This window comes from Lithobates pipiens, unplaced genomic scaffold (assembly GCF_037356315.1).
Source record: "Lithobates pipiens isolate NorthernLeopardFrog02 unplaced genomic scaffold, aLitPip1_a1.2 Scaffold_25, whole genome shotgun sequence".
NCBI classification, from domain to species: Eukaryota; Metazoa; Chordata; class Amphibia; order Anura; family Ranidae; genus Lithobates; species Lithobates pipiens.
Genome location: NW_027507787.1, coordinates 179,643,030 through 179,669,176, shown reverse-complemented (window position 1 = coordinate 179,669,176; position 26,147 = coordinate 179,643,030). Strand labels below are relative to the sequence as shown.

Below are 26,147 nucleotides of genomic sequence, written 5' to 3'. Positions count from 1 at the left end.
CCGATCACTCTGTTCGCAGGGCTCCCTGAGCAGACAGCTGGTGGCTGTCAGTCACCATTGTCTGCTTTACCTCTCCCTCTCTCCCTGGAGCGCTAGGCTATGGAGGCATCAGGAGCGCCCACCTCAGGCTCTCATGGGGTCACTGAAAGGCTGAGCTGGGTACCGGTCCAAGCTTATGGGCAAGTCCCAACTTTATCGTCATGCTCTTGCCCGAGCCTAGACTAGCTCTGTGTTGTCAGCCGACAGTGGGCTTCAGCCTGCTGTCTGCTGAAAACGAGTCACAGGAGTGAAGAGTGAACTTCTGTACTTCTCCTTTAAGCTCAGTTAGGTTTTGACCAGACTTCTAATTTAAGCAGAGCATAGTAGCCACAGAACAGGGGAGCAAACTAAAGCTAAATATACACTGTAACATTTCTCTCTTGTTCAGCCCATAAACACCTTGGATGGAGTAATCTCTCTTGCTGGCTATTGTATTCTAACAGTTCTAGGTGCCGGTTGAACGATCAGCTGACAATTTTTAGCCCTGGGTATTTAAATTTTTAGATTGAAAGATGCCAGGTAGGAGAATGCCGACAGGGTCAGCCATGGCTCAAGTTTTCTCCAGTTTCTAATTAAATAAATTGTTCCGTGAGTGGCCAGCTTAAAGAACTGTTGTGGAGGAATGCCATAACGCCATATTGTTTTCCCAGAAAGACACACAAGCTGGTAGCTTCACATACTGGTTTTGAGTGAGTTTATAATGCTCTGGTGAAAACACTGGTATGCCTCTCACTCTGGAGTTTATATATATATAAATGTATATTTCTGAAGGGTATATGTTGTAGGAAGAGAGCATCACAAATCAAGGATATGTCCATTAAAAGTAAATTGATGACAATATATCTTCTAACCTTTGCTTGTGCTCAATAAACTTACTGGATTCATTCCTGATTTGTGGCATTTTTATCATCTATACCAGCCTTTCTCAACATTTTCAACAAAGAAGAACCCTTGAAATAATTTTCAAGTTTCAGGAAACCCCTGCTAAAATTTACTATATCTACAACTCATGATACATTAGTATATGATGGTCAGTGGGAAGAATATTCTTTACACTTGTGGTCAGATCACTGCTGTCAGTGGAAACTTATGTGAGAGGCAAAAATTGCTCAAGGAACCCCTAGTAATCTCTGGAGGAACCCTAACGTTCCATGGAACAGTGGTTGAGAAACCTGGTCGATTCACTTAGGACTGCTCCGGAGATCCCCAGGAACACCCCAGTTGATGGAGGGCAGCCTTCAAAAACTTGGAGATTAAACTTTGGGTTCAGCATCCTATCAACACATTTATTGGCAAATAGATATTTCTGACCTGTTTAGAATATTCCGCACCGGTTTAAAACATATTATTTTTACTAATGTTTTTCCACTGACAAGTCCGTGTTTTTTTGTCTCCCATTTAGGGGAATATATTCTTGCCTTGAAAGGTCTTCAGCATGCTACGTTCTCCAGTGCAGTATGTGAGAAGTTCTGTGATCTCTATTGGGAAGACCGTCTTCTGGAAAACTTGTACAGGATTATCAATGGGAAATCCCCCACTCCTACCAGGTACACGTTTATATGCCTCCATATTGAATAGCAGACCCATTCAAAACTCATTATTTTGGGAACTTTCGGATTACAATCCAATTAGAGTAGACATTAGACGAATAGATAATTTAAATGAGTTGCAACTGGTTTTGGCAAAAAAAAAAAATCACAGCAGCCAAAATAGGTCACAAAGACCTGAGAAATAAAAATTAAACCTGTTTTACAAGAAAACACATGTATAGAATGCGGTCATATGCGTCTTTCATTATGCAAAGAGAAATGGGTGGGAGCAGAAAACTATCCACTGAAAAGGAAATCATGCCTCTCCACTCATAACGCTCTAAGGAGACTTCTGACTGTTGCTATTTGAGGAAACGAAAAAAAGAAAAAACTTGTCTGAATGTCTTTTAGATGTGTACATCTGCAAATCATTTTTAAAAAGCATCAAGAGTTGTACAATGTTTGGCTACTCTTTGCCACTCTTATTTATATCTGGTGCATTCACTGCTGATTGCGATAAGTTGGCACACATTTCCATTGCTGTTTGAGCAGCCCATTCATTTTTGTTCAACCCCCAGCAGGTTGAATGAAAAAAAAAATACTGTCTTGATTCCCCCATCCACACATTCCATATGGATGGGGGAGTTCTCCCTGGTGAGCTATTGTATTCTGACAGTCAGCGGAGCTCCCCGCTAGGGATGAGCTCAGGCGTGTTCGCAGGGCCCACCAGGAAGTTGGCACAGCGCTGAGCTAATCACAGGGAGTTGGACATTGCCCGATCTCTGCAGCCGCACTTCGGGGCAATGTCTCACTGCCTGTGATTAGCGCAGCGCTGCTCCGACTTCCTGGCGGGCTCTGCACGTGTTCCATGTGAACACGCCTGAGCTCATCCCTACTCCCCACCTTCAGAATATACTGATCAGCTATAGCCAGCGGCGCTGATCAAGCAGCAAAAATCCGACAGGGCATTTGTACAGAGGTCAAATGGTAAATCACTTTCCGTGCCACCAGCCTGCCCATACATGGATCAAAATTTGGCTGGTGGTGGCTGAATTTCGTCCCCTACATGGCCAGATTTACCCAATGCTGTTATGATTTAGATAGGAATTAGATAGGAACTGCAATGCAGCCATGTTAAAAAAAAAAAAAAAACGCCCCCATTCACACCTGAGTGATTTTAATGTACAAATCGCAAAGCATGACAATGCTCAGATAAAGATTTCTATTATTCTCAGTGGGCCTGGTCACACTTGAGCAATTGTTACCTGTCATGTGAAGCTTAAAGTACGAGCTTCTGCATTTTTCCAGCCCCATAGACTTAAGCAGCCCATAAATGTATGTGATTTTTATTTCCTTCCACCATGGGTGGAAGCAAATAGCTTGTAGCACTGTTGTTTTCTGACAATGGGGAGCCTTCCTGACCTGCAGAGCACATTGATTACTGCTAGCAGCTATTTTTCAGTAATCACATGCAAAAAATCAGACATGCTGGTTGTACCCAAGTCGATCGATGGATTGACTCCGGTACAACCAGCCTGCCCATACATGGATTGAATTTTGGTCAGTCCCTGATGAACCAGCTGATATTCAATCCATCTATGACTGGCTTTAAACGTTAGCACACGTTTTTCAGGTGCTCCTATTTGGAAGTCTGTGTGACCCAAACCATGCCATTCTGCTCCTCTACTACAAGTCATGGGAAACATGCAGATACAATTCCAATAAAAAAAATAAAAATTGCCTGATTACACTCACACTAGTGTGAATGGGGGCTTAGAGTTACAGCTGATGACATTATCGTTTTCTGCATATAATAAGTAAGACCCATCTTGTTTGGCGTTCGGTACCGTTAATAACGGACGTCTTGTACTCTTCTGCTCGCAGTTCACTGTCTCTTTACCATTTCACAGAAAAGGCGTGATTGATTCTTCTCAGGACAATAACCCTGCACAGCTTCTGAAAAAGATTCAGAAGAAAGGCAGAAAACACAGAAAACATGAAAAGTTGTTCACAAATGAGCAGAGCAACATAGCAGCTGGGGACGAAGACAAAACTAGAGCCACACCGACTATTATAGAACAAGAGGCCAGGCCGCCGCAGCCATCCCCTACAACAGATGAAGAGACTCCTGTGATGAATAGCTTGACAGGTATGGAGAAATAAAATGGTATTGTATATTTAGCTGTAAGGCTGCCATACACAGATCAAATTTAGAGATGGGTAGGCTTGGGGGGAAAAAATGTTTTTTTGCAGGAAAAAAAAAAAGCGTGGAATATATTCTTTTACAATGATCAGTAATATCTGTGGCATGGTATTCAAACTATATAACATGAAAACTTTATTCCCTAGACACCTACATTAACGAAATTTGCAGCTTCTCGGCAGGTGGGACTTGGCGCAGAGCAGCCGCATATTTACATGCCAATTTGCCAACGTGCACCCTGCACGTTCTCGAAACAGTTGTTGGCGGCTAATGAAAAGCCCCTTACTGCTTCTTGTGACCGGAAGCTATGTGTTTGCCGTGGCAGCCAATCACGGCAGTCACATGATCATAAACCCTGCCCCACCTCCCGGCATCTGAAACTTTTTAAAGGGCTAAGAAGCGCTGTCACAAAGGGGTTAATGAAAGATTTCTGAGACTTTATGTAAAGTCTTAAATATGTAAAGTCTTAAATTATTAAGTTCTCTCAGCTGAAGACCAGCAAATTCTAGAATACAGTTCAAGTAACACTGGGCTTCTCAATGCCGTTCTCAAACAAGAGAAATATGCATTTATGCCACTGCAGGGGAAAGGCTTTAGTTTAGTTTGCCTGTGGGCTCCATCTTGTACCTCCTACAGTTGGGTGATTGTTGGGATACAGTAGTAGATGATTTCTGTCCTCTCAGGCCTTAATTGACAGATAAGAGTAAGTTTGTCTGACAAATTAGTTTATCTTTATAACTTTAAATGATTGCTGTCAATTCTCTCCACCATCACATCATAATGTTTTATTTTTCTAAAGATACACACCCCTCAATCCCTTTACCTAGTGTATCGTCACAGCGCTACAAATAACCCAAATTCTACACCTTAGCTGCCACTTACCATAAACTATCAAATATATAAAGGTGCATACAAAACTAGTACTAAAATTCCAGATGACTAATTGGTTGCACGTGGCGCTATTACCTGTGTACCTTTCAGTAAACGTAACCTCACCTCCTCAGTGATCCTATCTCAAACCATAAATTGTGTGGTAAATAACAAATTATTATATAAATACTTATCACTCAGTGAATACCCAAATTTACATTTAGATTATATATACAGTGACAAATATAAGCAAAAGTGAATATAGTCCATCCACCAAACAGTATTAAAAATATCCAGATTACAGAAAGTCTTTCTATAAATGCGTGAACAAATCTCCAGTGTTCAGATTCCTTTTTACAAGTGACTCCTTCACCACACCATCCGTGCTTTATGATCCCCCCTTCGTGAAAACACTCACCGACTGATAAGCCTTACACTCTCGTGTGAGGCTAAAAGGGCTTTCAAAAAATCTCTCAAGATGTAATTCAGACACCAGCACATCCGATTTGATCTTCTCCACTTACGCACTTCATTGTGTATATATATATATATATATATATATATATATATATATACCTCAAAGAGAAATCACAGAGGGAGACCCCAATAGTGTAATACTGCAATCACTCTTTAATGTTTAAAAAATCTCACTCTTTATGCACTCACATGAACTTAAAAAAGCAAAATCACTTCAAAAGAGTAAAAAGACTCGCTTCACAACTCCACTCCACAGTACTATTCTGAATACGTCGGGGCATTGGTGGTCACGGCGGACTCATTAGATACGGTACTGGATCGCTTAATCTCACCCCTCCTCGTGCGTCCCGCCTGGTCCCACACAGCAGGTACGTTCGAAAAGGGCGCCTTCAAGTCAAATGATTCAGTCCTCTTAGTCCTGTACCTCCTTCCCAGCTCCGTGTATGTCAGCTCAATATTCACCAGATAGCCACGCCCCCGACATGTTTCGTCATATCAGACTTAATCATGGGATTAAGTTGATTGGACGATGGGGGAATATAAGGTGGGATGCTGGACCAGATAGCCAATCCCATGATTAAGTCTGATATGACGAAACATGTCGGAGGCGTGGCTATCTGGTGAATATTGAGCTGACATACACGGAGCTGGGAAGGAGGTACAGGACTAAGAGGACTGAATCATTTGACTTGAAGGCGCCCTTTTCGAACGTACCTGCTGTGTGGGACCAGGCGGGACGCACGAGGAGGGGTGAGATTAAGCGATCCAGTACCGTATCTAATGAGTCCGCCGTGACCACCAATGCCCCGACGTATTCAGAATAGTACTGTGGAGTGGAGTTGTGAAGCGAGTCTTTTTACTCTTTTGAAGTGATTTTGCTTTTTTAAGTTCATGTGAGTGCATAAAGAGTGAGATTTTTTAAACATTAAAGAGTGATTGCAGTATTACACTATTGGGGTCTCCCTCTGTGATTTCTCTTTGAGGTATATATATATATATATATATATACAATGAAGTGCGTAAGTGGAGAAGATCAAATCGGATGTGCTGGTGTCTGAATTACATCTTGAGAGATTTTTTGAAAGCCCTTTTAGCCTCACACGAGAGTGTAAGGCTTATCAGTCGGTGAGTGTTTTCACGAAGGGGGGATAATAAAGCACGGATGGTGTGGTGAAGGAGTCACTTGTAAAAAGGAATCTGAACACTGGAGATTTGTTCACGCATTTATAGAAAGACTTTCTGTAATCTGGATATTTTTAATACTGTTTGGTGGATGGACTATATTCACTTTTGCTTATATTTGTCACTGTATATATAATCTAAATGTAAATTTGGGTATTCACTGAGTGATAAGTATTTATATAATAATTTGTTATTTACCACACAATTTATGGTTTGAGATAGGATCACTGAGGAGGTGAGGTTACGTTTACTGAAAGGTACACAGGTAATAGCGCCACGTGCAACCAATTAGTCATCTGGAATTTTAGTGCTAGTTTTGTATGCACCTTTATATATTACATCATAATGTTTACCTATAGTCTGTGCAGTAAATTGGTTTTACTTTTCTTGCTCTCAGTAAAATGGTGAGACCAACATGTAGAGTTTGGAAACATTTCCATAGTGCAATTTCTGCTGAGGGAAAAGCTGCAATTTGCAAATATTAGGGGAGAATTGCTAAAACTGGAGCACTCAGAATCTGGTGCACCTGTTCATGGAGGCTAATCGGCTTCTAACTTCAGCTTGTTGAAATAAGCTTTGACAATAAAACCTGGAAGCTGATTGGTTCTATGCAGATCTGCACCACTCTCCAGTTTTAGTTCATCTCCCCCGTTGTGAGAAGAAATGTTATTTTCCAAATGCTACAAGGATGACAAAACACACCCTTGCATGCTAGAGGTGCCCTAAAAACATTAAAAATAATTTATGGAATGAAATGAAGAGGATGATAATGAAAGTGCAAGTAGCTTTCTTTACAGAAACACCCTCACTGCTGCTTCTGTATCATCATAAAGTGTTTCTTCATCAGCAGCATCTTCAAGTAAGGAAGTGTTACTAACCACAGCCTCCCAAAACGACACAATACCTTCATTTATAGATAAATCAATCAAGCTCTTGCAAGAGCAATATATGCTTCTTGATCAGCATTGTCAAAAACTGAAAATGCATATTAGTCTGAAGATTTTAAATTATTATGAGGAAAAAAGGGGTGGAGGGTGAAATGATCTTCTCATATACAGTCCTTGTTATTCAATGTGCAAGAATTAATAAATTTTTAAAAATCATGTTTAGTTTATTTACTGAATGAGCTGTATTTTTATTTCAAGCATTATACATTTATTTACACTGCATTTCACATTCCCAGTGTAACAAAATGACCATTTGTAAAACTACTCCACACTGAATTTATTTTTTCAATTTTATTTTTCCGGGGAAAAAAAATTGAAATTGTTTTTTTATTTTCATGGCTTCAAAATTTCCGAACATTTTACATCTGTAATCAAATTTCAGCTGGTTCGTTGAAAACTTCTGGGAGTGGACCTATTGGTACCACTCTACCCGACAGCCTCCAATTTAAAAGTCGAAGGAGGCAGATAGGAATTTGTTGGCCGAACACTGAGGACAGCCAGTCAGACAGTGAGTGTCATAAACCAGTAGTCATCAACCCTGTCCTCAGGGCCCACCAACAGGCCAGGTTTGCAAGATAACTGAAATACATGACAGGTGATATCATTTGCTTCTCAGTGATTGCAGTATTCTAGTCTGCATCTCCCCAAGGTAATATATAAAACCTGACCTGTTAGTGGGCCCTGAGGACAGGGTTGATGACTACTGTCTTAAACCACTGGAGACTGTTGAGCATTGTATCTGACCTCCAGGGGGGCCTCTTGGCACAGGGCATTTGAGCCCTTACTGGGGGAAAAAAAACGCGCCCATATTTATTACTGCTCATGCATCCTGAATCATTCAGCTAGTGAAAAACAAAGCGTTAAAAGAGCTTTAGGGTGGTTGTAGACCTCGAACATAAAATCTGAACAAAACATAACGTGTACTTGTCTCAATTCAAAGCACTAAGTGTAATTTCTGTCTGCTGCCTTATTCCTCTATCTGCATGAGGCACTTCTGACAAGTATTCCTGACACCAAGAGAAAAAAGGTGACACAGGTAAAAGCTCCAGAACACAGCCTGTGATTGACAGCCTTGGCTCTGTTCTTGAGTGCTGTGTGAAGGGGGGTGCATCCCTTTTTTCCAATCAGCTTTTAGAGCTTTCCTCGCTGAGCTATGCAGCATGTAATTTCAGCTCTCCTCCCCCTGTTTTTTGACACCTCAGATAAGCTTTATAAATTCTGGACTTTAAATAGATGTAGAGAAGAAAAAATGCAGATAAACAGATACAACTGATGTAGGAGATTTTGTTTTATCTCTGCATATCACCTGAAGCCAGTCACTTCACTGGATATATGTAAGGGTTTACAACCGCTTTAAAGTTAGAACTTTCATGTCACACTGTTACATACTGGTTAATTTTTGTATTGTATTAAATGTAGTTTGTGTATTAGCCACTAAAGTAAAGGTAGATTTTCTTCTGCTATGTCTCTGACAAAAGCTGGCCATACACGGCTTGAAATTAACCCCCCCAACCCCGGCTTGATGAATTTTAGTTCTGAAGACACCGGCTGAATGGTAATTGTAAACAATCAGATGCAGTAACTGTTCGTGTAATCTGATAGCTGCGGGTTAGAATACAATAGTTGGCAATGGGCGAGTCATACATCTATGCTGTTTAGTGTGGATAGGGATTCTATGAAAAACTACTGTTTAGTCTGCTGGGCTGAAAGAGAGAAATCTGGATCACAGGAGTGCAGTTCGTTCTGCACTCCTGTGACCGGTTTTCAGCAGACATCAGGCTGGAGTCCACTGTATGCTGATGCCACAGAGTCGGTCCAGACTCCGGAAAGATCATGACCATATGGTCGGGATTCGCCCACATGCCTGGACTGGCACCTGGCTCAGCCTTTCAGTGAGCCACTGAGAGCCTGAGCCGGCCTCTCCCACCCCAAGGCTTCAGTGAGCATGGGGTGACAGAGCATAGAGGCGATGACTGACAGTAACTAGCTCTATGTTCAGGAAGCTGTGAGAACCGAGCAATCAGCAGTGTTTGATTACTCAGTTCTCAGTGTTAAAGCCGGAGGGGGACAGATACATCGGTCCAGTGCTGCATCCGGCTAGGTACAGTATCTTACAAAAGTACACACACCCCTCAGATTTTTGTAAATATTTTATTATATATTTTCATGTGACAACACTGAAGAAATGACACTTTGCTACAATGTAAAGTAGCCAATGTACAGCTTGTATAACAGTGTCAATTTGCTGTCCCCTCAAAATAACTCCACATACAGCCATTAATGTACACCCCTGTGAAAATGTCCAAATTGGGCCCAAAGTGTCAATATTGTGTGGCCACCATTATTTCTCTTTCGTTCATTGACGGACTCAGCTCCAGTAATCTTGACCTTAGTGTTATTACGCCACCTTCAGGAGAGGATTGGACAGAACATGTAAAACATGTGAAACAAAACAGAACTGTACAGTTCCGCCCAGGGGGCGGTCCCTCTGGTAATAACCTTTCAGCCTGCTTCCTGCAGCTCAGTTTTTTTCTGCCTAGTAATGGAGAAGGACCTAGGCTCCCTGCCGGGACCATCGGTCCTGGGGATTTTTTCTGTTTTTTGCCTTTTGCGCAAGATTTTAAGATCCTGTGATCTTCTATCAACAGTCGGCTGGGTGACAGGTTGGATAATATAGGCCGTTGTAGTCTCTCCAGCCTGGCCATCGAGCGTGTACAGGCCCTAGCTAGGCGCTAGGTCGGCCATGACATGCCCCTCAGGCTCCAGGGGCAGCCGGTGAGCACTGGGGCACACATATGACCGGACTACGGATGTCTTTGTCACAGTAGGCCGTGGCCCACAGCCACCCCATACTGCGCAAGTGTGGGTCTGTGATGGAATGCCTCCAGCTCGTCCGGATGGTAAGTACAGCTCTTCCTGCCTTGGCGGGATTGAGCAGCTGGCCATTCCCCGGGAGGTCGATTTAGGGGATCCCTCTCCTCCCTTTCTTCTCTCCTTGTCCCTACTCCCCCCCCCCCCCCCCGTGGGGGATGTTGCATGGCTGGGATGTTGAGCGGTGTGTGTACCTGAGCCAGGGGTCCTCCGGAAGGCTCTGATCCTTGATTGAGGGCTTCGCTGGCTGTCTGTGTCCCTGTGCTGTCATCTGTCTCTCTGCTGGTGTCTGTGGGCTCTGTATGTGCTGCCGCCATAGCACTGTCTGCCGCCATTATCTGTGTACATTCACTGTGTACAGTTGGCCATTTTCTGTCAGTCTCTGTGAGAAGCATGGTCAGTGACCATTTTCTCAAAGTCCGACGGACATTTTCCTGTGATTTTCCTCTATACAGGGTGCCCAGCGGCCATTTTTTTTGTAGCATCAGCGTGGTTTTTCTCCTCAGCGCTGGTTCCTGTACCTCAGAACAGCACTTTTTTTTTGCTCTGGACACCTGGGAGCTGACACTGGACACAGGCACCTGAAAGAGCATGGCACAGTGCTCGGTCAGGGTGGTGGGTCCTGCGGTGGGGGCCCCTCAGTCTGCAGCAGCTAGGAGGGTGAAATTGAACACCTTTTCCCAAGTCCCCAAGGGTGGCAGACAGGGTGGGTCAGCATGGCATCAGAAACTGGTATTTCTTCCCCAGACCTCCCTGCAATTGCAACCGGCTCGTCTGCAAACAGTGCAGTGCCTTTGGACGCTTTGTTGCCGGTCCTTAAAACGTTCGTTGCCAGGGTGGAGGCGGTGTGTGGGCGCAAAGGTGGTAAAAAATTACCCCTGCCCCCCCGTCCTCCGGGGAGTGTTCTGACACAGACTCGGGCCCCGCAATGACTGGCGGCCCCTGATCTGATGTGTCATAGGACGCTGACCAGGACCGATCGAACAGTGAGGATGATTCCGCGTCTGGGTCCGTGCAAGACAAAGCGCTAGTTGGAGCACTCATCACAGCTGTGCGTGATGCTCTGAAAATACAGGATACAGCAGGAACCTCTGCTGAGGTAGTGGTCCCTCTTGGGTCCCGTAAGCCAGGCCGTACACCTAAGGTGTTTCCATATCTGACTTATTTCAATAAGTTCATATACAAGGAGAAGCTGCAACAGACTTTTTCGGTCCCAAAAAGAATGCCGTGGGGTTACCCCTTTGAGGAGAGCCTTCTTAAAAAATGGTTGGCTCCCCCAATCGTTGACCCCCCAGTATCCAGGTTAAATAAAGTAACCACGATCCTGGTAGAAGGGACTCCTGCATTTAAGGACCCTACCAACAGGAAGGCCGAGGCAGTGGCCCGGTCCATGTTTACGGTAGAGGGGTCAGCAGTACTGGCCACAGCATTGGTGTCGCAGACATTTACTGAGTGGGCAAAACTGTTGCACCGTGAATTGGAGAAGCATCAGGCCTCTCCTGTCTGCATGGAACTAGCAGACCAGTTTGTGCACGGCCTTAAGGACGTCTGTGACACGGCCCTGGATACACTTCCCTTGCTCTCCAGAGCATCAGTTTCAGCAGTGGTGCTGCGGTGCATGATTTGGCTGAAATGCTGGTCTGTGGAACAGGCATCTAAAAAAAAAAGCCTTGACAGATTTACCCTTCCTTGGTGAGCGGCTATTTGAAGCCTCGTTGGATGACATTATTAAGAATGTCACAGGTGGGAAGAGTAAGGAGCCATGCCGCAGGCAAGGGCCCTCACTTTCTGCTCAAAAGAGGCTTTTTTATCCGCCCAGGACTTCAGGAAAACGCTCCCAGTCCGAAAGGGCGACTACTGAGGTACAGAAGAGCCCCTGGACTCGCAAGCCAATGAGGAAAAGTGCTACCGTGTGAAGGTTTGCCCCCGCCCGTCACTCGGGTGGGGGTCGCCTTCATGAGTTTGCAGCCTGGTGGGCCTGTCGGCTGTCCGACCAATGGGTCTGTGACCTGATTTCATCTGGCTACAATATAGAGTTCCTCTCTTGGCCACCAAACAGATTTTTCTCCTCCAGCATATACCCTTTCTCCCAGCTCGCTGGGAGGCCCTGTTTGGGGCAGTAAGGGACCTGCTCAGCCGCGGGGTGATAGTGCCTTTACCAGAAAAAGGTTTCAGGTATTCTATTCCAATCTGTTTGTAGTCCCCAAAAAGGAAGGGACACGTCTAATCTTGGACCTAAAAGCCCTTGATTGCTTTGTAAAAGTACGGAGGTTCAGAATGGAATCAGTTAGCTCCGTAGTCGCTGCACTCCATCAGGGGGACTCCCTGGCGTCTTTGGACATCCAGGACGCATACTTGCATATATCCATATGCCTCAGGCATCAGAGATTTCTGCGATTTGCCGTGGGGCAAGACCACTATCAGTTTGTGGCTCTCCCCTTTGGCTTGGCTTCTGCACCCCGAGTCTTTACCAAGGTATTGGCTCCAATTTTGGCGTTGTTGCGACAACGTGGGATCGCAATCGTGGGTTACCTAGACGATCTCCTTCTGAGAGCAGCTTCCACCTCAGAATTGAGGGAGGATGTGGCGATCACCATGCAAACCCTGCAGGAGTTTGGGTGAGTGTTGAACCTCAAAAAGTCGGTTCTTGTGCTGACTCAATTGCTGGAGTACCTAGGCTTACTGCTGGACTCCGTGGAAGCGAGAGTGTTTCTCCCTTCAGACAAACTGCAGGTTCTCAGAGCCTCGGTGAAGCTGTTGATGAACAGCAGGTGGTCATCACTGCACTTTTGCATGCGAGTCCTGGGCCTCATGGTGGCCTCCTTCGAGGCGGTACCGTACGCCCAATTTCACACCAGAGTCTTGCAGAAGGAGATATTGGCAAAATGGTACAAATCTCCATTATGCCTGGAATGGTAGATTCAGGTGAGCCAGTTAGTCAGGGACTCCTCTGGTGGCTGAGATCTCCAGCCCTTCAGTCAACAAAATCGTTCCTACCTCTTTATTGGACAGTGATCACAACAGACGCCATCCTGACCGGCTGGGGTGGCGTACTGGGAGTACAATCGACCCGGGGCCTCTGGTCGAGGGAGGAATCCCAGTTGCTGATCAATGTGCTCGAACTTCGAGCGATCAGGCTATGCCTCTCTACATGGTCGATGAGACTACAAGGGCGTCCGATCAGGATCCAGTCACACAACGCCATGGCGGTGGCATATATCAACCATCAAGGAGGAACAAGAAGCTCGGCTGCAGCACAGGAGGTCGCTCACATCCTTCGGTGGGCAGAGCGGCACATACCAGCCCTGTCGGCCATATACATCCCGGGAGTACAAAACTGACAGGCAATCTAAGTCCCCAGATGCTGGACCCAGGAGAGTGGTTACTGCATCAGGAGGTGTTCAGGCCTCTTTGCCTGCGGTGGGGCACACCAGATGTAGATCTCCTGGCCTCTCAGCTCAATCAAAATGTGCGGTGGTTCGTGTGCAGGACAAGAGATCCCTGGGTGGACGCGTCAGATGCGTTGCTGGCTCCATGGGAGCAGTACCGGCTGATTTACGCCTTTCCTCGACTAAAAGTGTTACCACGTCTGCTCCGCAGAGTGGAGGCCGAGGGGATTCCAGTGATACTGATTGCCCCAGTTTGGCCTTGGCGTCCTTGGAACGCTGACCTAGTACGCCTGGTGGCGGACGCTCCTTGGCGGTTACCGATGTGAGAAGATCTCCTTTCACAAGGTCCGATTCTCCATCCTGCTTTACCGTCCCTGGCTATTGAAAGCCAGGTGCTAAGGAACAGAGGTCTGTCTGACTCTGTGATTTCCACTATGTTGAGGGCACGAAAATCATCTTCTTGGAAGATATACCATCGTACGTGGAAGGCTTATATCTCCATGTGTGAGGAGATGGGATGGCGTCCGCGCACCTATTCCATTTCCAGGATCCTGCTGTCCCTACAGCAAGGAGTGGACCAGATACTGGCCTTAAGCACCATCAAGGGACATATATCAGCCTTGGCTGTCTTTTGCCAATGACCCCTGGCGTCTCACTCTCTAGTGAGCACCTTTATACAAGGGGTCCGGCATGTAGTCCCCCCCCGCTCAGCTTTACCTCAGTGGGATCTGAAGCTGGTGTTATCGGCGCTTTGGAAACCGCCATTTGAGAACATCAGGGAAATCCCTTTAACACTCTCTCAGAAAGTGGTCTTTCTAGTAGCCATTACATCAGCCAGGAGGATTTCGGAACTGGTGGCTTTGTCTTGCAAGTCACCCTATCTAGTTATCCACAAGGATAAGGTGGTGTTGCGTCCGCAACCTTCTTTTCTACCGAAGGTGGTTTCGGCTTTTCACCTCTCTGAAAAATGGACTGGTGGCCTCGTCATCCACCATTTCCAGGTCGATCAGTCAGATCGTGGTCCAGGCTTACTCCTTGAAGGGGCAGGTGCCCCCCTTTCCTGGCACAGCCCATTCCACCAGGGCAATTGGGACATCTTGAGCTTTCCGACACCAAGCGTCAGATGCTCAGGTGTTTAAGGTGGCAAATTGGTCGTCCGTTCACACTTTTACAAAGTTCTACACAGTTGATGTAAGTGCATCTTCTGATGTCTGCTTTTGTCTGCAAAGTTTTGCAGGCGGCCATGTAATGTTACAATTTTACTCTTTCTTCTGTTAAGAGAAAGTTACCTTTTTGAATGTCAATGCACTCTGCTGCATATGTTGACCGCAAGTTCTGATGCGGTTGGTTCAGAGGGTGACTCCCCCGTTAGGAAGCACCTCTGGTTGTTGGTGATGTTATTTTGCTGTTCCTACCCCTCGTTATGACACTGCTTGGGGACATCCCTACGGTCAAGATTACCGGAGCTGTGTCCATCAATGAACAAAAGAGAAAATAGGATTTTTATACTCCACGTACAATCCTTTTATCTGAAGTTCATTGACGGGCACAGCACGCTCCCCTCCTATTGGTTTACGTTATACTGCTTGTTGATGTACTGAGCTGCAGGAAGCAGCCTGAGTTATTACCAGAGGGACCGCCCCCTGGGCGGAACTGTACAGTTCTGTTGTGTTTTACATGTTCTGCCTAGTCCTCTCCTGAAGGTGGCGTAATAACCCTATGGTCAAGATTACTGGAGCTGTGTCCGTCAATGAACTTCAGAGAAAATAATTTTACGGTGAGTACAAAAATCCTATTTTTCCAGCACTGCCTTAACCCTATTGGGCATGGAGTTCACAGGTTCCCACTGGTGTCCTCTTCCACTCCTCCATGACGACGTCATGGAGCTGGTGGATGTTGGAGACCTTGCGCTCTTTCACTTTCCATTTGAGGATGACCCACAGATGCTCAATAGGGTTTAGGTCTGGAGATATGCTTGGCCAGTCCATCACCTTTACCCACTGCTTCTTTAGCAAGGCAGTGATCATCTTGGAAGGGTGTTTGAGGTTGTTATGTTGGAATGCTGCCTTGCTGCCTAGTCTCTGAAGGGAGGAGATCAGGCTTCAGTATGTCACAGTACATGTTGGCATTCATGGTTCCCTCAATGAACTGTAGCTCCCCAGTGCTGGCAGCACTCATGCAGCCCCAGACCATCACCCTCCCACCAGTATGCTTGACTGTAGGCAAGACACACTTGTCTTTGTACTCCTCACCTGGTTGCCGCCACACGCGCTTGACACCATCTGAACTAAATACGTTTATCTTGGTCTCATCAGACCACAGGACATGGTTCCAGTAATTTATGTCCTTAGTCTTGTCTTCAGCAAACTGTTTGCTTGGTTTCTTGTGTATCATCTTTAGAAAAAGCTTCCTTCTGGGATGACAGCCATGCAGACCAATTTGATGCAGTGTGTGGCATATGGTCTGAGCACTGAGAGGCTGACCCCCCACCCCTTCAACCTCTGCAGCAATGCTGGCAGCATTCATATGTCTGTTTCCCAAAGACAACCTCTGGATATGACACTGAACACGTGCACTCAACTTCTTATGTCGACCATGGCGAAGTCTGTTCTGAGTGAAACCTGTCCTGTTAAACTGGTGTATGGTCTTGGCCACCATGCTACAGCTCACTTTCATGGTCTTGGTAATCTTCTTATAGCCTGGGCCATCTTTATATAGAGCAACAATTCTTTTTTTAAGATCCTCAGAGTTATTTGCCATGAGGTGCCATGTTGAACTTCTAGTGACCAGTATGAGAGCGTGAGAGCGATAACACCAAATTTAACACACCTGCTCCCCATTCACCCCCATTCACCCCTGAGACCTTGTAACACAAATGAGTCGCATGACACCAGGGAGGGAAGATGGCTAATTGGGCCCATTTTTGGACATCTTCACTTAGGGGTGTAATCGCGTTGATTTCCAGCGGTTTAGACATTAATGGCTGTGTGTTGAATTGTTTTGAGGGGACAGCAAATTTACACTGTTATACACGCTGTATACTCACTACTTTACATTGTAGCAAAGTGTAATTTCTTCAGTGTTGTCACATGAAAAGATATAATAAAATATTTATAAAAATGGGAGGTGTGTACTCACCTTTGTGAGATACTGTACTAAGTATGATTCTACAAAAAACAGATTCCCATACTTCTCTTTTAAGTTCCTCTTTAATACATACATATCAGATTATGTACATCAAGCTGATCTTTTCCATCTACATCTAAAAACAATAAGACTATTCTTTCCCTTTAAAAAGCTTGTTTAATATTTTGACATGTTGAGAACCTCAGTGAAAAGTGTTTAATGTGTCATTTAGTGGCATTTTGGGCCTTTCAAGAATACACAGTTTGATATCTCCTACACATGACCTTTCCGTCTTGCCCTTAAAGGTTCTGAGACGCAGGTGGCGACTGGCACAGAGACTCACACTTCATTTGATGAGACAGATATGACTGATTTCCAACCACAGACCACTGAAAAGGATCAACAACCACAAAGCCCCCCAGCGGCAGCAGAAAATGAAGAGGAATTTATGTACAGAGTGTTCTCTGATTGTAACAGTTTGTGTGTGAGTCCCGATTTCACTGAAGAGAATGAAGATGTCAACGAGTCGTTATTCCTGAATCAGCGGGAGAACATGTCCGTCTCTCCGTCCGAGGTGTACAAGTGTGGCTCAGGCTGGTCCAGTGCGTTTTATGGGTCTGAATTGTTTGATCCTGATGTCCAGCATTATGTCAGCGTACTTGGGAGGCAGAAAGATAAATGCCCCAAGAGCATAGAACCCAAGCGGCTGGTAAGATACTGCAAATGCCATAACTGGTATTCATAATGCTACCAATGCTGTTCGTGTTTATATCATGTTTTGGCATAAACATTTTAAATACTGTATAATGTATTTTTTCCAGTGGGGCTTATTGAATGTTATAATTATTGAACTTTCTAGTATTTTCATTGATATTTCCTTTTGACTTGGTTGATTTACCTCTTGACTTTTCATATTTCTGGGGAATACAGCAAAAAGGGAGGAGGAGCACTTACAAGGTTGTCTCGCTTCTCCTCCAGCTTAACTTTTCCTAAATTGTATGCATGTATACGGGGTTATAACCCCTCTCAGATTCTTATTGTTGTCTGTGTCTCCATTAAGGAGATTCACCTCTGTGTCTTGGTCAACATTTATACCCAGTTCTGAAAATGAGGGTAAATACAAAATAATTAGATTTGGTATGAAAGAAAAAGGTGAAGGTGAATTCTGCAATGGGGCACCTATTTCTATGAAGGCTCTCTAAGATGGGAATGTCCATGGGGAATTAGGGGGGGGGGGGGATTTCCTCTCATTTTCTCTTGTGTCTTGGGGACAGGATATAAAGGGAATTCCCCACAACAGATCAGACAACAAAAAAACTGAACTCCAGAAAAAAACTAAATAATTTCCTTTTGCAGTTCAGGTCCTCAGCACTGCAAAAGGGGTCACTGCTCATTTATGAGTAGGGTACCAGTTAACTGGACATTTTATTGGGCTAATCCCTCGCTCCCATTGGCTTACATCTATCCTATAAGACCGACCATTGCAGCCTCTAATTTCAAGAGCTCATCAAGTACAATACAAAGCCAATAGTGCTGCATTGTATGGAGAAACGCATAAGGACTGCCTATAATCTGGAGCTTCAGAGGGTAGAGTTGAATACCAGCTGCCAGAGAAATAAATGGGCAAATAAAAAAATAAAAATTCTGGTACCCTAGGCCTAAATGACCAGTTAACCCTTGCAGTGCAAGGGTATTTTTTGTTTTTTTCCAGAGTTTTTTTAATTCTTCTCTACCTTATTTAAAGCCAAAAAAAAGAACTAAAAAATGTTGGTATACATAAACTTTAAAGTAAAACACAGAGCAGTTGTTACTGTGAGACCCCAGCAAAATTTCCTTAAAAGGTTGGCAGAGTTGGGAAAAAAATAAGGGGCTGCCATCACTGAACTTCTAGCCTAAAAATACCAGGTTTCTGACTGCCATGCTAATCTAACTGGCAGCATGCTTGTTTCATGTCTGAACTGCATACAGTAAAACATTTTATTTTTTCAGGGAGTATGACCTATACAGCCATATTAAAAGATAACACTGCTTTATGTTTACAACTGGAACATATTTTATTTCTGTATCTCCCCCAAAATTGTATGTTAGTGCAAATAAAAAAAGTATCACGGACAGTACTCAATTTTCTCTGTATCTCCCCAGGAACTTGAACAGCAGCTTATGATTGAAACAAAGAATTACAGGAAAACCATTAAGCTCTACCAGAATTTGATGCAGAAGGGAAGGAGAAATAAAGGTAAAAGGGATTTGTTGACTGTGGTAATTCACAGTATCTGCCCAGAAGGAAACTGAGAACTAAAGCTTGCCCAGAACAGATAGATACGTAGGTAGATTATTATGGTTTACATCTTCATTGTTTCTGCTGCATGTCACATGGGTGAGGAGGAGGCTGTGAATGTGGAATTCACTGGTATATGCTTGAGGATGCCATGCAGATGATGTGACAACCGGCCCATGTGGGATTTAATTAAAGTAGACCTGAACATCAAATAATGAAGAGTTACTATGTTATAGGAAACCTCTAGAAATCTAATGATCTGCTTCCGTTGAACAGGGAAGGGTACACACCGATCAGATTTTTGGACAGTTCCTGCTGAACTGGCCAAATTTTGATCCATTTGTACTTCACTTTAGCCCAGCACTTAGTTTACAACTTGTCGGTGTTCTATCGAGAAATGCCTTCTATCGAAAAATGTCCTTGATGGGTCAGTGCATGTGCAGTAACAAATGTCACTCCAGCTAATCTGTTGATCAGCTTGTGTGACGTCAATACAGCTCATGCGCTGATCATTGAAGGCATTATCCGACGCTATGCAAACAGTGGGGGAACGTAATTGTCAGATTGAGGCTCGCTGTTGTGGGGCCAATTGTGGGTGTGTTGAAGGGTGGGTGTAATGTGTGTTGCAACCCGTCCTTACACACAGCTGTTCAATACGCCAAACCTGACCTGCAACACAGAAAACCCGCCCTTCAGCACATGGAAAACCCACCCTACAGCGAGGCACAATCTGACAAGTACGGTCTCCTTACGCTGTTTGCATAGCTTTGAATACTGCCCGTCAAATACAGTCTCCCATTGAAAAATGCCTCTGATCTGTGCATGCGCTGTGTTTACATTTTGCAAGCTGATCAACATATCAGCAGAAGTGATGTTTGTTACTGCGCATGCACAAACACACCGGTGGCATTTTTCGTCAGGAAGGACTTTTCGATAGAACACTGGCTCCTGCTGTGGTAGCATTGCTTCTGCAAACATTTGGTCTTCACAGGAAAGAGTTAACAGTGGACAATGCACTCTCTAGTCTGTCTGTTAGCTTGGAGGCTCAAAGGAGTGTCTTGCTATGCTATGGGGCTGTGTTTCTTTTGATGCATACAATGTAGGAAGATACCGCTCTAGTCTCTGCATGCAAGCATGACCCCATAGGATGCCTCAAGAGAAATGAGGCAACCTGAAGCAGGAAACCTTGGGCAGTGGTCATGGCAACAGCTTAAACTGGTAAAATAGGCCAGGACTGAAAGATAAAGAAATTGCATACTCAAGTGATTAAATCAATAGCTGAAAAAGCTTTAAACGTAAGGGTTTAATATTACTTAAAGGCACTGCACACTGACTGGTGTAAGATTAGGTGATGTCACCTCTGTGTTGCTCATTTCTCCTTGCTGGAAGTTCTGACATGAGAAAGCAAAGCCCTGCCTCTACCAAGATGGTCTCCTCCATACATCGCAGGAAAATTGACTCTGAAACTCTAGGGTTATCCTATTGATATTTGAATTTGCAGTGGTATTAGGCAAAGTATTTGGATTCCTGGCTGGCAGCCTTTCCTCACCAAAGGATTTCCACAGTTTCCATTGTTTGTGTCTGAATGGAACCGGAATTAAAGAATTAAACCAGGAATCAATTATCCAAGTGTATATCCAATATGAATTAGGACAAATATGGAGCAAGTGCATTTTTGGAACCTCAAAAATACCCCTTATATCAGCGGGCAAAGATAGATAATGATGTATGCTTGATAAAACAGTAGATATGAGTTAAACAGTATTTTGTCAGGAGGAGTAAAGAGTCTATCAACAGCTAGTTGCAGCTGCTACAACTTTACTGTGCAGTTACTGTCAAAATACTTTTAATGTGGCACTTTAATCTCAGATCTATATGGTGCAGAACAAGACATGGTAAGTCTGTTATGAGAAAAGATCAACTGCATGGATATCACAGGCAACCCTGCTAACTAGTCTTTTCCCCTCAGTCTGCCCTTTTCTGGCCATAGTTTCCAGAATTCCTCTCCTTTTTTAAACCAGTGATAAAGAATGCATTCAGGAATTTCCAAAGAAACCTTTTACTGCATGTGCGCTGCATCTGAGTATTGCAGATGTGGACACGTCTTCAAGCTTGTCAGTCTCAGTGAAAGATCTTCCTGTCTGTGCCCAAACTTAGGAATAAGAGAGAAGTTTTAGGATGTTAAAGTTGCTATTTTTCCTCCAAGAAAGATGTTTGCATGGATGATTTTTTAGTTGGTGGACATTGGCAGGAAAGATCTGGGTGGCATTGGCAGTTATTTATCAGGTGAATGATTTTTTTTTTTCCCATCCTAAGGTAAACCCATGCTTTACCTGCTCAGCTCCTATATATTTAACCTTCATTACCCCTCTAATGTTAGAATGTTTTAAATCAGTATTTTGTTTTTTTTTCTCAAACCTGTCCACAATACTTACCAACAGTTCATATTTTTTGTCTGTCCACTTGGGTTGTTTGTTGTGTAGCTGAAACATTAAATTAATCTCAAGGTTTTTCACCTTAGTGCGTTGTATGCATTGAGGTGAAAAACCTTCTGTGCTGCAGCTCTCCCCCAGACCCCTCCCCCTTTTCTTACCTAAGCCCGATCCGATCCAGCAATGTGCATGAGCACAGTGGCTCCAGCCTCTGTCGCTCTCCTCATTGGATAAAATTATAGCAGCAGTAGAAGTCATTGGTTCCTGCTGCTGTCAATCAAAATCTGTGACATGGGAGTGTTGGGAGGGGCTGTGTCAATGGACTCAGCAGCGAAACCCGGGAATGAGCCTGCACAGGTGCCCCCATGGACAGCGGCTATCCATGGGGGCACCCAATGAAGAGAAGGGCTTAGAGCACGCTGCTAGAGAACCCCAGAACAAAAGGATCAGGTATAGAGCAGGTAAGTATAACATGTTTGTTATTTTTATTTTAAAAACGCATAAGGTTTACAATCACTTTAAGCACTCCACCATGTCTGGCTACGTGCACTGTCTGTGAAACTCCAGGACAGGTTTAGCACCCTTTCACACTTGAGTGTTTTTCTGCTCATTTCACTATTTGACTATGACCTTTTTCTAGTAGTGTATTTAGGCATTTTTGGCCCCATAGACTTCTATGGGTGCATCTGCAAATGTGTGTTTTTGCTCATTTTTACACCTGAAGAACTCTTGCCTCCTCCCTTGTCTAGCCCAGGAAGCATAGATCTGAAGCTTAAAGCGGGAGTCCACCGGGACTCCGCGTTTTTTTTTTTTTTTAACAGCCAGCAGCTACAAATACTGCAGCTGCTGACTTTTAAAATAGTGACACTTACCTGTCCAGCGCGCCCGCGATGTCGGCACCCGAAGCCGATCGCTAGGTCATCTGTCGGGTCCTGCCGCCGCCATCTTGGGTATGGGAATCAGGAAATGGAGCCTTTCGGCTTCATTTCCCGGTTCCCTACTGCGCATGCGCGAATTGCGCTGCGCAATAAGGACGCTCCCCGCTGCCTCTGGGAGCTGTGTGTTTCCCAGCAGGCAGCGGGGCACTTGCGGGAAGGGGCGGGCACTTGCGGAAAGGGGCGTAAGTTACGCCCCTTTCCGCAGAGAGCTGTCCCGGAAGTGGGTGCAGTTACCTGGATTATCCAGGTAACTGCACCCCCCCTCCCCCCTGAAAGGTGCCGATTGTGGCACCGGAGGGGGGGAGGGTTCCGATGAGCGGAAGGTCCACTTTAGGTTGGACCTCCGCTTTAATACACATGCAAAAACACTTGTAAAAAGAAAATAAGCCAAAGCAAACCCCCCAAAACTTTAAAATCAGAAGGAATACACCCCCCTCATGTGAATACAGGCTTAAGAAATAATGTTATTATTTTTTTTTTCTTCGGCAGGTTCTGATGCAAAGGAATTGTTACTCAAGCTTAAAGGTCATTCAGAAGAAATGAAGTCAAAGGTGCAATTCTTGGAACTGGCCAAAAAATTACTCCAGGTAATCGGGTTATGATATCTGTGTATAAAAAAATTAGTTTAATTTTCCAGCCCTTGGGCACTGTTTGATTTACACTCTGGAAAATGCATTTCATTTAATCAATTTTCACTTCTGACTAAGGTCAATTATACTGTCCCTTAAAGTGGAACTAAAGTCTGCAATACTTACCTCTGCTTAAGTGGTCTGAGATTACTCCCGGCATCTTCTCCTTGGCTTCTTCTCTGGGTCGAAGTTCAGGCAACTTGAATGACCAGTGCGGGATGACGTCAATCCTGCACATGCGCAGGATTACAATCATCCCACAGGCACTCTGCCAGAATTTAAACTGAGCTGTGCATGCGTAGCTTATGTTTATTCGATAGATAACTGCGAACAAGTAGGCAAGTTTATTTTATTCCAAAAGAGACCGTGTGTGTCCCTTCTGCAATAAAGAGCCTGCCTGCAGTTTTTTTTTATTTATTTTTTTATACTGTAGACTTTAGTTCCACGATAAATGTTCAGTTCACCTGACTGATATTCCATATACAGGTGGACTGTGGTAAAAATAAGGAGGGGCATTCTAGATGCTTTGCTTGCAAAGGTTTTCCAGGTGATTTATTGAAGCAAGTAAGTTGGAAATTTATATCATGCAATAAGTGTTTGAGTGTATTTATATACAGTATATTTGCCAGGGGGAACATTTTCTGTAGGGTTCAGGAGCAAGTTGGTACAGCCTAGAAACCAGCAATCCCTCATATGCCCCGTAGCACACGGTCGAAAATTCCGACAAAAAAATTCGTCTGATTTTTTTTCTGAAGGATTTTGTCCTAAAGTGGTGTTGCATACACACAGTCGGACAAAGTTGTCGGAAAATCCGATTGTTCGGAACGTGATGACATTCGTTCGTTACGACGGGACTACGTTGAGGCTAGTAGCCAATAGCTTTGGTCTCGTAATTTGATCTGAGCATGCGTGGCACTTTGTCCTATCGGAATTCTCTACAAACGATCGGAAAAAGTCAGATCGTTTCTTTTTTGTCCGAAAATTTGAGATCCTGCTCTCAACTTTTTTCTATCGGAATTTCCGATGGAAAAAGTCAGAGCCCACACACGATCGGATTTTCCGACATTATAATCCGATCGGACTTTTTCTGGCGGAATTTCCAGCCGTGTGTACAAGGCAATAGACCTGTTATATTCAGGCAGATATTTTTCCAAGGATTGAGAGCCAGTCCTTGATCACTATGAGATCTTTCATTAATCATCATGCACTTCACCTATGAACAGCTTCTGAGTGTCGCAGTGGGCAGTTGGATAGCACTCTAAGCAACCAAGGATCATATTCCACCATTGACAATAGTAGAATTCCTACCTAGCTCCAGGATTTCCCCCTTCCCTAGCATCCTACTATTAAATTAAAAGATATTTTAAATAACTGTTGTTTTTTTTTTTCTGTTAGGTTTTCACAATATTAAATCCACAAAATCGTTTGTGATTTATGGACTGTTGGAAAAAAATCTGACACTGAGTTCCTTAATGTTAAATTGTGATCATCAATCATGGATCTAAACATCTTCTTTTTTACATGAAGGTTTCTTATGCAGAACAGTGGGGAGTTGAGCCACGTGACCTTCCTTCAGTGGCAGACCTTGCAAGGCAGAAGTCACTGAGCTCTTCAGAGGATGACGCCTTTCTTCTAATATATAATGACAGAGGTCATAGCCGGGACAATACATCCAAAAATTTACAAGCTGGAACACCTCTTGGATTGCTTGCTTACCTCTACTGCAGGTCTGCTTTAAGTTACAAATGAAATATGTTTCTTAATTGTTTTAGTTATAAATACAGAAATCATGTTGGGGTCTTTTAGAGGATGTTTTGAAAGATGCATGCAATGGATTCCTAATCTGACAAAAGTGCTTTGTTTTCCATCCATCGTGTTCTGATTTTTGTTTCACTTATACACATTTCAAATAATTCTAGGGACATTTTACTGCTGTTTTTTCATGCATGTTACTGACCCAGCTACAGTCTCAGGTACCAGGGAACACTCTGTATCCAATTAACAAGTCTTTATGAATCTGGAATACAAATACACAAATTGCATTTTCACAGCTCCAGAAGCAATGAAAGATAACTAAATTTAATTTACAGATAACAGGGACTTTTTTGTGTAGTCTATAATTCCTGGAAGCCAGAAAAATTTTATGGACAGCAGTTTCTAAAGACAAAGGTCTGGGACTGTACTTGCAAAATCAGGTGCAGTTTGAAATGGCCTTTTAAATTATTTGATTGAGGAGTATGATCTTTATCTCCCTTTTATTCAGTTTTGTCTTACGTAGGTTACTTTTGTCCATTTCAAAAAGGCCCAACCAGACGCATCTTATTTTGTTCTTAAAGTGGTTATAAAGGCTCAAGGTTTTTTTTTTTTTACCTTCAGGCATTTTGCCTGGTGGTTGCAGTACAGTCCTATTCCCCTGTGGGTATACCTCCAGCTGCAACCACAGCATGTGTACACCCCCAGCTGCCGCCTCTACAGCTAATGGAAGAGAATTTGGGGTAGTAAAAACAGCTCAGCTATGTGGTTTACCGCCCCTCTTAGTGTGGCTACATGCTTCGTTTAAGGAAGCCCATTGATTTCATTAGGCTTCCCTAACCGCAGAAATGCCGGGGAAGAAGTCTCTGACCCTTTTTTGGAAATTGCACCACACCAAAAGCACCCCATGTTTGCCAAAGTGTGGGTTACCATAAGGAATTCATGGCACCCCTAAAGAGCAGGGCATTTGTCTGTGTGTCAGGAACAAGTGCAATTTTGCACGTGTTGCGTGACACACAGTAACGTGAACCAAGCCTTGGACAGAGGTGCTTCAAGACTGAAAATATTTTTCAAGGGTGTTCCGACTGGAAAAAGGTTGAGAAAAACTGAGGTAGAACAAAGAGCAAACGGCTCTCTGCTCACTGAAGACTGAAATCTAAATGATTATTTCAATTTTTGTTTTCAACTATTTAACACTTTTACTTTCATTCGTTTTGTTCTTATTTTAGTTTTGCATTTCAAATCTAAAATCTAAAAAAATTCTTAACTGAATTTTAACTTTGGACAAATTATAGAATAAAAGGTAGACATGTGCAGAGTAAAATATTTCGTTTCGGAATTTCGTTTTCGTCTGAAAACTTAATTTATTTAGTTACTCCCGAAATTCGTTTTTATTTATTTCGTTTTTCGTTCAAAAATTGCATTCGTCCGAAAATCCACATGAATCACGGTCGAATCTGTCTTTGAAGGCTTATGGTGTCTGTC

General features: G+C 43.8%; 1 protein-coding gene across 1 annotated transcript in view; it reads left to right on the top strand.

Moving 5' to 3' along the window:
- KNDC1 (kinase non-catalytic C-lobe domain containing 1) overlaps positions 1-26,147 on the top strand; it is a 289,084-nt gene that overhangs the window by 149,223 nt on the left and 113,714 nt on the right. Inside the window, exons 15-20 of the mRNA XM_077455239.1 lie at positions 1,442-1,586; positions 3,479-3,717; positions 16,939-17,342; positions 18,776-18,869; positions 22,771-22,868; positions 24,438-24,637. Coding sequence (XP_077311365.1) covers positions 1,442-1,586; positions 3,479-3,717; positions 16,939-17,342; positions 18,776-18,869; positions 22,771-22,868; positions 24,438-24,637 — 1,180 coding nt within the window. The remainder of the gene's footprint in view (positions 1-1,441; positions 1,587-3,478; positions 3,718-16,938; positions 17,343-18,775; positions 18,870-22,770; positions 22,869-24,437; positions 24,638-26,147) is intronic.